We start from the raw sequence: 12,242 nt of genomic DNA, 5'->3' as shown, positions 1-12,242 counted from the left end.
TTTTCAACCTCCATGTGTATCTCATCTAGAGCTTTTGACCTTTTTTCAGTCTCTTCAACTAGACTATAAGTGTATTGTCTTTCTTTTTGAATTTTGGCTTCCATATCTTTTATGTTTTGTATGTCATTTTGAACAGCTTGTCTTAAATTTTCAATGACACCGGCTTCTTTTTGCAGATCAGCTTTCATGCCCTTCAATATCTCAAATGCATTTTCCTGCTTTTCAACATCAGCTTTCATTTTATCCAGTTCCTCTATCTGTCTTTTTGTCTCTTCTGAAAGGCTCACAATGGCATCTCTCTCTTTCTGAAGTTGCACAGCAGTGTTTTTAAGCTTATGTCTTTCAGCTTGTGTATCTTGTCTTAGCTTCTCAGTATCTTCAGCTACTTGTTGCAGCACAGATTCAGTCTGTTGCAACTTGCTTTTCTCATCTGCAATACTTTGTCTTTGTAATTTTATCTCATCCTGCCTGACCCAAATTGATTTTCTTTTGCTCCAGATCTTGTATCTCTCTCATTAAAGCTATTCTGCAGTCCTCAATAAGTCGCTTCTCATTTAGTATCTCTTGTTTCACAAGTTCCACAGTTTCCAGTTCTCTGTTTAGTGCATCTGTCATGTTTCTCTCCATCTGCTGCTTCTGTTCCATTATAGCTGCCCTTTCTCTGTCAAGATTGTCTTTTTCATTTTGTGTGAACTGCATGATGTTATCGACCTGTTTTAGCTTTTCAGCTATTTCCTCTTGGCTTTTCTGAAGTTGACTTTTTTGCATTAAAACTATATTCTGAATATCCTGCACTTCTTTTTGTTGTCTGTTAAGATCAGCCTGCATTTGCTGCAGTTCATTTTCTCTCTGCTTTATTTCCTCCTTCTCATTCTCAAAATCATCTTTTTGTTTCTCAAGAGTGTCTCTCTCCATTATGATCTCCTTCAATGTCTGCTCATTCTCCTCTCTCGAATTCTCTAGATTGTTCTTTTCTCTCGCTATTTCTGCTTGTATCTGTTGCATATCACACCTTTTCTTTTCTAGTTCCTCCCTCTCTTGTTTAAGCTGCTCTGCCCATTTCTTCATGTTCTGTCTTTCTTTCTGCACATCCTGTTTTAACCTTTCGATATCACTAGACTCTTTTTGCAGCTCATATTTCATGTTCTGTAACATTCCCTTTTCATCCTCTATCCTTTTCCTGAGCTTCTATGTCTTCTAGTTCTTTAGCAAAAGTGTCTTTTAGGTCGGCCTCCATGGTTTGTTTTTGTTTTTCTATATCCTGTCGAATGTGATTTAGAACATCTCTGGCATTTTCTAATTCTGTTCTTATCATGTATTCTTTTTCTCTGCTTTCTGTAATCTCAGCCTGCAGGTCATCCCATCCTTTCTGTATTTCTAGCTTTGTCCTTTCCAGCTCATCTTTTGTTCGTTCTAGCTCCTGTTTTCGCAGCTCTAATTGTAACTCTATGTCTGCTGTGTTTTTTGTAGCAGTTTGCAGTGCGGCTTCTTTGAGTGATAATTCATCCTTGCTCAGTTTTATTTCTGCCAGTTGTCTCTCAATTGTACTTTTTTGTGCAAGTAAGTCTTCTTTAAAATTCTCCAGAGCTTGTCGCTCTTTATCCAGCTCCTCCATGGTCAAGATCATCTGATGTTTTCCTACATCATCCATCACATCAGTTTGGACTTGCACATCAGCTTGCTTAATCTTTCTTGTTTTTTCTAATTCATATTTCTCTCTCTGTAGATTTATTTCCATATTGTCTAGTTCTTGTTTTCTTTGATCCAGCTGCTTCTTCTCTTTCCATATTATATCTAAACCTCTCTGGTTTTCTTCCTCTCTGATTGCAGCAGTCTTTCCCAGTTTTGTAGACTCGCTTGTTTCTTTTCCATCTCCTTTCCTCCTCTTGTAATTTTGTCATCCTCTCTTCAGTTTTATTCTTTATCGCTCGTACATCCTCCTTTGTTTTCTCTAGTTCATGTTTCTCTTTTAAAATTATTTCTTTATATTGTTCCAGTTTTTGTCTTTCTTTCTGTATATCACTGACAAAGTCTTCCACTTTAATGGCAGCTGCTTCTTCTGTTTTTGCATACTCCTGGCTCTCGGTTGGAATGATGGCTGGTTGAACCTGAAATAAATGGTTCTTGTTTGCATTTGCATCTCTTTCCCAATATATTTTTAGATATACTATGTATACAGTTCTGAATATGGTTCCTGATTAACTTACTTTTCACAATCTTGAGTAAAAATTCAGTTTAAATCCCTTTTAGCATTTTATACAACTTGAAATGTTGACCCTATTTACTTTCTTAATACGTGTGTATAATTCATTGTCAAGTCTTTGTCTAATTCTTTTTCTCTTGTTTCACTCAAGATTGTCATGTTTAACTGTAATAAGTTGCATCCTTGCAAAATAGGTTACGGATGCTTCATGTTGACTTTAAGAGTCCATTTGCTGCCGTCAATATTGATAAAGCAGATAAAATAATGACACTGTTCAATGCAAGTAAATTATGACTTACCTTTTCTTTGCCTGTCTTTTCTAGAGCAGTGAGTTCTTTCTGTCTCTTTATCTCTTCTTTGGCCTGTGCTATGTCCTCCAAAGCATTTCACATCTTCTCTCATCTGCTCCATCATATCATTCTCTTTAATGGTCTCCTCCAGCCTCTCCTCCAGTTCTTGTCTTTGTCGCTGCACCATATTTCTCACGAGTTCTAGTTCGTCTCGTTCTCTCATAATCCTTTCTTCTCTATATTCAATCTCTCTTCTCCTTCGTTGAACTTCATTCTTCAGTAGCCTCATCTCATCCCTGTCTCTCTTCATCGTTTCCTTGTTGTGTTCTACCTCAGCCTTAAGACCTCGCAGCATTTCACGGATGTGTTCAATCTCCAGAATGAGCCTGTGCATCTCAGCATTCATCTCCTCTTGGTCTGTTGTCTCCATCTGACTTCCTGCCATTCGGCTTTCAATCTGGAATTTTGCTTTTCGCACCATTTCTCTCGTCGCCTCAATCTGTTGAATAAGGTTGATTATTGTGAGGTTCATCTGTCCTTTCTCTTCTTCTAAATCTCTCTCCTCCATCCTAAGTTCAAACTCCTCTCTCGCTCTTTGGATTTCAGCTTTAACTTGCTCCATTTCATATTTCTGCCTCTCCGTCTCCACTCTTTTCTGTTCCATCTCATCTTTTGCTCTTTGTATCTCCATCTTCAGTCGTTCCATCTCGTCCTTCTTCCTCATGGTCAGTTTCATCCTTTGCTGAAGTTCTTTCTTCTTCCCTTCCATTTCTCTCTTCATCAGCTCCATTTCTTCAATCTCTCGTTTGGTTTTCTGCATCCTTTCCTCCAGCTCTTTTCTTTGTCTTTGTATTTCCTCTTTGACAAGCTGCATTTTGTCCATCTCTGCTTTTGCTAGCTCCATTTTCCTTTCAACATCCTCTTTTTGTTTTAAGATCTCAGTCCTCATCAGTTCCATCTGGTATCTCTCACTTTTTGCTTCCATCATCTGGATTTCAATATCTTCTTTCTGTTTTTGGAGGTCTGCTTTCATCTTTTCAAGTTTAGTCATTTCCAACCTTGCCTTCTCCATCTTTACGTCGATGTCCTCCTTCTGTTTTGTTAACTCCATCTTCATGTCTTCAATATCACCCATCTCCTTCTTCATAGCTTCCATCTTCCTCATCATCTCCTCCTTCTCCCTGTTCATCCTTTCACATTCCTCAGGCTCTCCCTTTTCAGCCTCATCCCACAACCTCTCTATCTCCGCTCTCACCCTGTTAATCTCATCCTTGACCTCTTCATATGTGTCTTTCCCTCTCAGCGTTTCCAAACGGATCTTCTCCAGGTCTTCTCTCTCGTGCTCCATGTCCTCTGTCATCTTCCTCAAGGTGTCCTCTCGTCGTTTTGTCTCCTCTAACCTTTTATTCACTTCCTCTCTTTGTTTCTGGATCTCAGTCATAATGCGTTCGGTTTTCTCTCTGTCTTGTTGCGCTAATTCTCTACTTCTGTTCATGGTCTCTGTGTCTCTAACTAACTGAGTCTTGATCTTCTCAAGTTCTTCTCTTTGTCTCTGCACTTGAGCACTCTGTTCTACATCATATCTCATCATTTCATACCTTTGTTTTTCTAGATCTTTCTTGTCGTTCTGGACCTGAACTCTAATCTGTTTGAGTTCCTCTCTCTCCTTGTCCATCTCAGCTAAACGCTTTTCCTGATCTTCCTTGTCCTTCAACGCAGCTGTTTTCAGTTGCTCAACAATCTCTTTCTCTTGCTGTGTATCCTCCAGCATTTTCTGCAGGTTTTCTTTTTCAGAATACCTCAACTTTTCTAGCTCATGTCTGGCTCTTTGTATCTCTTCATTTATTTGTTCTAACTCCTCTGTTTTTTTGTGTATTTCATCTCTTTGCTCCAATGCCTCTGTTATGGTTTCATACCGTCTCTTTTCTGACTCTTCCATTTGCTTTTTTAAGAGCATCTCAGCCTCTTTGACTCCAAGTTTGGCATGGTTTGCCTCCTCCTTTTCTTGTTTTGCAACTCTAATCCTGTTCTCTATTTCTGCCTTTTGTTTTTGTAGCTCATTTCTCATGCTTTTGATTTCATCTGCTTCTTGTTTAGCCTGTTCTCTGTTGTTATTAATCTCCCCTCGCTCTTTCTCCATCTGTTCTATTATTTTTGTCAGCTCTTCTTTCTTTGCTTTAGCCTCATCCATCTGTTTGATAGCGGCAAGTTTGTCTTCTTCTGCCTGAAACCTCATTTTTTCAAGACTGTCCTTCCATTGCATGCATCCTGCTCTCCTCAGTGTTTTTCTTGGATATTTGGACCTCGTCCCTTAATTTTTCCAGTCTTTCCATCTCATGCTGAGTTTTCGCTCTGAGTTCAACTTCCTCTTTCTCTGTTTCATGCCACCTGTTCTCCATTTCCTCCTTCACCCTGATGATTTCACTTCTGAGGAACTCACACTGTTCAGTCTCTATTCTCACCAATTCTCTCTTTGTTTCCAGCTCCTCCCGCTCTTCCTCCAACTCAGCCTTTGTCTCCTCCATTTTTTCTTTTGTTTTTTGGATCTCCTCAATTTTCTTCTCAATATCTTCAATTTGTCCTTGAATTTCAGTCTTCATTTTTTCCATTTTCTCATTTTCCCGGATTGTGACTTCTTGGCTGTTCTCGATATCCTCTTTGGCTCTGTCTATCTCATGTTTAATTATTTCTAGCTGTTGTCTCTCCCTCAGCATGTCCTCTTGTCTTCGGTTCAAGCTGTCTTTTTCGGCCTTGTTCTCTGCTTTGATCCGTTCTGTAATTTCTCTTTCTTGTCTGGCTTCTTTTCTTATCTTAAAACTTTCTTCCTTCTCCTTCAGTATCTTTGCTTTCTCCGTATCGTTAGCCCTTTGTATCTCTACTCTTAAACTCTCCACCTCGTCTCTCTCCCTCTGCAGTCGAGCTCTGTGCTCTAGCTCCTCTTTCACTATCTCATACCTCTTCTTCTCCATTTCTTCTTTAGCTTTCTGTATGTCTTCCTTCTGTTTTTCTAAAATATCTTTATCTTTCTGCATCTCTATTTTCATATGTTTCAGCCTATCAGTTTCTGTTTTTATTTCCTCAACTCTGGCATCCATAGATATCTTGTGATTTTGTATGTCCACTTTGGCCTGTTCGATTTGTTCCCATTCCTTTTTGACCAGCTCTCCATTCATCATCAACTCCTCTCGACCTCTCTCAATTTCATGTTTAATCTCTTCCAGGTCTTTTTCTTTTCTTAAGACATCTTGCCATTTCTTTTCAATGAGGTTGTTTTCTGTGAGTGCTTGAGCTCTCAGCTGGTTTATTCTCTCAATCTCTTGTTTTGAAAAATCTCTGTTTCTTTCAACCTCTTCTCTTGTTCTTTGAATCTCATCTTGCAGGTATTTCAGCTCATCTTTCTCTCTCTGAATTATAGCTCTCCGTTCCAGCCCTTCTCTCTCTGTTTCATGCCACCTTTGTTCCATTTCCATCTTTACTTGCTGTATGTCAGCTTTAATCTGCTCAAATTGGTCTCTTTGCCTCTTGATGTCGTACTTCTTTCTCTCCAGGTCGGTTTTTTCCTCCTCTATTTCAGCTTTCATCTGCTCCATCTGACACTTTGTTTTCTGTGTTTCCTCGATCTTCATCTCTATCTCGTTGATCTGAACTTGTATGGTACTTTTCATTTGTTCCATTCGTTCCATCTCGTACTTTGTGCTTTCACGGTTGCTCTCCAGCTCCTCCTTCTGTCTCAGAGTCTCATATCTGATCATCTCCAAGTTCTGTCTCTCTCTCATGATTTCATCATGCTTTTGCTCCAGGGTGGTTTGCTCAGTTTGGAGATCAGATCTCATTTGCTCAATCCTCTCCCTCTCTCTATTTACCTCTTCTTTATTACGATCCATTCTTTCGCAGATGTGGTCCATCTCAGCTTTCATGTGAGTAATAGTTCTCTCAAGTTGTCTTTTCTCTGTGGTCATCCTGGCTATCTCATCTTGCTGTTTCTGAATCCTCTGTCTCATGTTGTCTATCTCAGTCCTTTCTTGCTTAGTTCCTTCCCAAAGTTTCTCGATCTGCTCAATGGCACGCATTGTTTTCTGTCTACGTCTTTTTAGAAAGTCTTTTCTTTTCTGGGTGTCACTTGAATGTCCATTTCTGTCATCCTGTCTTCTTTTTTCTCTGGGAGAACTGGGTGGACTGATTCTCTCTGTTTGTGTATGCTTGCTGTTGCGTTGTCTCCACTCTGCAAAATAATAATAAAAAAAGATAAATAACTTTTGAGTTTTATTATTATTATTTATTTTTATTTTTATTAAATAGTTTTTTTTTTGCAAACGTTTTTTTTTCTTTATGATATTTGTAGTGCCATGTTAATAATGACAATGAATGAATTTTTTTTGTGATGAGAATTATTGAATTGACATGGATGAATTTATTTTTGTGTGGCACTATTGCTATCCACTAAAATTAATTAGATTTTCTAACCTAGTTCTTGAATCAGTTCAGGCTCTGTCATTCTCAGGATGAGATGGAAGGACACTCTGTTTAGGGGTGGCTGTCTTTCCAAAGCCTTAAACAGGAGCTGCATTGCCTCCTGATTGGTTGGAGCAGCCTGCACTTGTTGAGCTGCTGCTTCATGGATCAGACTTTGGGAGATAACATCCTCAGCAATGTCACTGACCCGAGTCGCCCTCGTAATTATCTGCTCCTTAAATTCTGTCAGGAAGTTTCCAACTGTTGGGAAGGAGAACATTTGCACTGCATTCATAAACAATACATGACACAATCGCAATAAATGAAACTTTGATTAAATTAAGTGGTGCATTGAACTTTACCGTAATCTCTGGATTCTGCCATGGCTGCTTGCTTGCTTAAGAAATTAATTCCATTGTGTACTACAGTATTTAAAAATAACAAAATATCATTAAAAATAAAGGAACATAAGGAATAAACATAAAGGATAAAGTGTACAGAAATGTAAAGGTGAAGTTATTTGAGTGTTGTACCGTTTTCAAAAGATTTTAACTGTGAAATGTATTGTAAAATAGAGAAAAACAATAAAGCAAGATATACATTCAATCCAGATCATACTGTATTTTTATACATGAGTATTAAGGAGGCAGGAATGGTATTTCTGCATTTTTTATAGACTTGCATTGTTTTCTTGACAAATGTTTTTATCCTTTAACTTAATAAGTAAAACACATTTTGAAGTTATAAATAACATGATTATTAATATGTTTTACAATAAATATTATTTCAGTTTCTCTTCAAAATGTCATGTTTAATTTGTTGCCATGTCCTTATATTTGTTTGTGAAATTTACTAGCCATTTCTGAGTGATTTTTTTTTTCTAGTGCTAAGATATGACTTAAGGAACTAATATTATTTTATAAAATTGTTTAAAAGATTCTTACCTTTTGTGTTATTACTGGATTTAATTAGTTCTGTAAATAGTTGTGGTCTGATGTTGGAGGAATATTGCTGTAGTAATGGTGAAGGTGATTTTGAACATTTAAAAACATATCTTATCTTACTTTAGCACATGCTTGATGTCTGCGTAATTTACGTAAAATGGCACGGCTTTGGGTTATCATGCATTTGATAGGCTGTGGGTGGTAAAATTTCTTCTGTCTGGTCTTCTCTGATAAACGCAGTGTATGACGGTACAGGTCTACCCCTGACATAGTAATGTGAATTATCTACACCAACACCCACTTGTACTAACTGGTTTGGGAATAAGTGCATACTAAATGAGAGCCAAAATTATGGCACCTTGAGTAAATTTTGTTTGTTTTTATATATATATATATATATATATATATATATATATATATATATATATATATATATATATATATATATACACCCTTTTGGTTTAATCAAGTTGCACTCCAGCATAAACGCCGTAAGTGTAGAACTATTTGACGGAAATATATAATTACCGGTATATTTTTTTTTTTTTTTTTTTTTTATTACATTTTTGTTATCCAACGACTCGCTCGTTTTTTATAACCTCTCGGACTTTTATTATAGACTCGGACTTTTATTATAGGTTACCCCGGACTTGTATGAAAAGCAACATCCGTCGACGCCGGAAGATCAGTCATTGGGCGAGATGGCAGACCAGCGGGTGTATTTTTAAAGAGGGTGTGAATTTTTTTAAATTGAGTGTATTTCTTACGCAATGAGGTATCAATTGTTTTATTCTTATTTAAATAAAATAACGTGTGCTTTATTAAGTTAAATACCAAGGTTTATCGAACAGTAGTAACTGTTTGTTTATTTTTGTTGGTAGAAAGCTGACCCGGCGCCTGTTAGCATGTTGTTCTGCTAGCCGCCGTGCTTTTGACGAATAAAATAAAATGTATTTATCATTGAAGTACTTGCTTTAAGACTGATTGAACGAAACGTTTGTATTTAATCTTCATTTAGTATTTTTAAACGCTAGATATCCGAAAAACGAGACTGTTCATTCATTCATGAATGAATGATAGAACGAACGAAGAGCCGAGCATTAGCATGAACAGTGATGCTCGTTTCACCACCAGGGATTCACTGCGTTTTCTCATTGGTTATTTTTTGTTTGGCTCGTAAATTAATCTTTCACAAACATTTTGAGATTATTTTCTTAATGTAGAAGTTTTTTCGTATATTGTATGGTTTCCTTTTTAATTGACTGAAATGTTTTTTTTTTTTTGTTTGTTTGTTTTTCCTCCGCAGAGGAGATCGTGGCAGGGGCCGAGGTGGCCGGTTCGGCTCCCGCGGAGGTTTGGTCCAGGGGTGCGTTGTTTATTATGCATATGCTTGTGTTTTTATTATTTATTGGCATACTTTAATTTCTTCTTGTTTATTTTTTTATTATTTTTGTTTTGTCTGGTTTCTTTATTTTGTCCTTGTCTTTGCATTTTGTTTTTTTGTTTTTAGTACAGTTCTACACTGATACTTTGCTTTGTGAAACAATAAGCCTCCAGCTCATAAATCTCTTCTTGCAGTGTGAGATGGCCTTTCCTCGAGTGAAGCCAGCTCCTGATGAGACTGCTTTCAGTGAATGTCTTCTGAAGAGAAACCAAGACCTCTCTCCTACCCCTGTTGAACAGGTACATTGATTTTTTACATGATAAAGTTCAAGATAAATGCTGCCAAAACACTCAAACGAGTCCTGTCCATTTAGGTTAAGCCATATATCAGCAGATAATAACAGCCTCCATGTTAACACTTAAGTCTTAAATTATCTCCGTTATTAGTTTAATCAATTTTGCTCTTGTTATTTATTTCTGTCTCAGGCTTCCATTTTGTCCTTGGTCACTAAGATTAACAACGTCATTGACAACTTAATTGTGGCACCTGGAAACTTTGAAGTGGTGAGAAGACATTTTAATAAGTTCATTTTCATTTTTTTTTTTTTTCTCAGTGTTTTTGTAATACTAATCAATGTTTGAAGTTTTGAGGATAATTGAGGATTTATTTTATTTGTGATTGTTTTTTGTGGTAATAATGTTAACTGGGCACAATGTAGCTGACCTCGTGGTCATCCTGAAGATCTTACCCACCTGTGAGTCTCATTAGTTCATGAATTGTGATGTTCTGTTTAGCTGTCTTAATATGTTAATCACTAGCCCATGTATGCCACGTTTGTTGATAATCCTATTATTTTTTGTTCAGTGGAAGCTGTCGCTGCTTTGGGAAACAAAGTAGTTGAGACCCTTCGTACACAGGACCCTTCTGAGGGTGAGTATGGGTTTTAATCTGGCAAGCCAATCAAAGCATAGAAGGGAAATAATTTGTAATCAAAATAGTGAAAAATAAAATTCTCAACAAAATATTTTCCTGTTCTCTTCAGTACTGTCCATGCTGACCAACGAGACAGGATTTGAGATCAGCTCTGCCGATGCCACTGTGAAAATCCTCATCACCACGGTTCCACCCAACCTGCGCAAGCTGGACCCAGAGCTCCACCGTATGTTACACACTCAAACGCTTCTCATGTATTCTTTCAAATTAGCTTTTCTTACTAGGGATGTACCAGGTATCTGTACCATGCTGCTCTTTTTCTTTTTCATTCTTGTTAATATTGGAAATGTAATCGTACACACTGATTGAGTCTATTTTGACATTTGCTGTTATCTAATGTTCATTAAAGAACACATAACACTTAACTTATAACACAAATATAATCTTCAGCAAACCTGTCCTTTTTTTAAGTCTGTACACTAATGTTGTGATGCTTAAATTCACTTGTCATTTAAAATGGTTGTTTTTGGCAATTTATTTTATTCTGCATTAGTGGAGAGCTTCGGTATCTGGGATTTATCTGTATTCTTGGTTGACTAGAATTATAAAGTAAAATTTTTTTTTTTCTCTTCGTTTTGCAGTGGACATCAAGGTTCTGCAAAGTGCTCTGGCAGCCATTCGTCACGCTCGCTGGTTTGAAGAAAACGAATTGTTTGTCAGTGTAGGTACGGTTTATTTTATTGGCTTTAGTGTTTAATTAATTGTATGTTTCGTGGCTTACTTTGGTTTCTATCTTGACTCAGTGTTAAAGTTTTGATCCGCTTGCTGAAAGACCTGCGAGTCCGATTCGCTGGATTTGAGCCTCTCACACCCTGGATTCTAGATCTGCTGGTGAGCACTGTTGTCAGAGTCCAACATTTTTCTAACCTCATCTGTACTGCACCGGCTGACTTAACTGTTATTTTGCTCTCTTCACAGGGACACTCTGCTGTGATGAACAACCCGTCTAGGCAACCCTTGCCACTCAACGTTGCTTACAGGTAAAGGGGGTACTATCTGTGTGTTTTGCTTGTGGTAATGGGCATCAAACTCTGTGGATTTTGAGGTATAATGAGCATCTGTGTTGCAGGCGCTGTCTTCAGATGCTCGCAGCAGGTCTCTTCCTGCCAGGCTCTGTAGGAATCACTGATCCATGTGAAAGCGGAAACTTCCGTGTGCACACTGTCATGACCCTGGAGCAGCAGGTAATGTAGATTTCAGTCAGCAGGTAATTTAATGCATAAAAATTTAGTTTTTATAATTGATTTGTTTTTGTTGGTTTTTTTGTGTTTGACATGGTGTGTTCTGGTGAGAGTTCTCTCTCATGGAGGATACAGAAAAATCTTGGGCCTTGAAGGAGATGCTAGTTGTAAGTGTTTGAGGTTTATTCCAGATTAAGTTGATTTATGTAGTTGCATTCGAGTGTCAGTGTCGCTGAGGCTGATGTTTGGGATGCTTATCTGCAGATCTCACCACTGAGATGTCTACATGGGATGGAGTGATTGTCACCCCATCTGAAAAAGCTTATGAGAAACCCCCAGAGCGCAAGGAAGAGGAGGATGAAGCGTTGGAGGAAGGTGGAGAGGGAGAAGATGAAAGCATGGAGACCCAGGAGTAATGCAATGCTCTCTGACAAAGTTTTGGCTTGGTTATTTGTATTTATGTTGATTTTTAATAGAGATCTGCATCTGTAAGTTTTACCCAGAAGTTCCCTGTGTATCTGCATTTGGTTTTTGTACATCAGTCTGCACCTTCTAGAGTTAAAGCCATGGTAGTGAACAGCAAAAAGCTCTAACAAGGACCAAAAGGCAATATTATTCTGTCTTCTCACCTCAGCTCATTCTGATACGGTTACGTCTAGGAAAAGGACTGAAAATAACTTAATTTGGTTTCATGTTTTGTTTTTTGTTTTTTATTCACTGATGGATCAAGTAAAGTTTTTATTTCCTCCTTTGTACCATGTTTCTGCATTCTTTAAAAAAAGACAATTCTTTTAA

The 12,242-nt window shown here is 37.7% G+C and overlaps 3 protein-coding genes across 3 annotated transcripts; 1 reads left to right on the top strand and 2 right to left on the bottom strand.

Moving 5' to 3' along the window:
• Nucleotides 1-258: 258 nt before the first annotated feature.
• On the bottom strand, nucleotides 259-4,730 carry LOC109066580 (trichohyalin-like). Its single transcript, XM_042745480.1, has 4 exons — nucleotides 2,503-4,730; nucleotides 2,055-2,108; nucleotides 1,283-1,638; nucleotides 259-1,188 (listed from the first exon to the last, which is right to left on the bottom strand). Exons 1-4 carry the CDS (start codon nucleotides 4,727-4,729, stop codon nucleotides 460-462), a joined length of 3,366 nt encoding a protein of 1,121 aa, XP_042601414.1. The 5' UTR covers nucleotide 4,730; the 3' UTR covers nucleotides 259-459.
• Nucleotides 4,499-7,967, bottom strand: LOC109081133 (trichohyalin-like). The gene is made up of 4 exons (XM_042745774.1): nucleotides 7,890-7,967; nucleotides 7,308-7,367; nucleotides 6,958-7,206; nucleotides 4,499-6,715 (listed from the first exon to the last, which is right to left on the bottom strand). The coding sequence occupies exons 2-4, from the start codon at nucleotides 7,327-7,329 to the stop codon at nucleotides 4,734-4,736; spliced, it is 2,253 nt and encodes a 750-aa protein (XP_042601708.1). The 5' UTR covers nucleotides 7,330-7,367; nucleotides 7,890-7,967; the 3' UTR covers nucleotides 4,499-4,733.
• A 1,491-nt stretch (nucleotides 7,968-9,458) lies between these two features.
• ilf2 (interleukin enhancer binding factor 2) lies at nucleotides 9,459-12,202 on the top strand. Its single transcript, XM_042745237.1, is given in 11 exon segments — nucleotides 9,459-9,572; nucleotides 9,759-9,856; nucleotides 9,924-10,027; nucleotides 10,138-10,203; nucleotides 10,316-10,432; nucleotides 10,848-10,917; nucleotides 11,010-11,097; nucleotides 11,185-11,246; nucleotides 11,336-11,456; nucleotides 11,530-11,614; nucleotides 11,712-12,202. Coding segments are annotated over 11 exon segments (1,062 nt in total). The 5' UTR covers nucleotides 9,459-9,473; the 3' UTR covers nucleotides 11,864-12,202.
• Nucleotides 12,203-12,242: the final 40 nt, after the last annotated feature.

Source organism: Cyprinus carpio, chromosome B19, assembly GCF_018340385.1.
Source record: "Cyprinus carpio isolate SPL01 chromosome B19, ASM1834038v1, whole genome shotgun sequence".
NCBI classification, from domain to species: Eukaryota; Metazoa; Chordata; class Actinopteri; order Cypriniformes; family Cyprinidae; genus Cyprinus; species Cyprinus carpio.
Note: the sequence above shows the minus strand (reverse complement) of the source record. Positions and strands in the feature narration are given on the sequence as shown.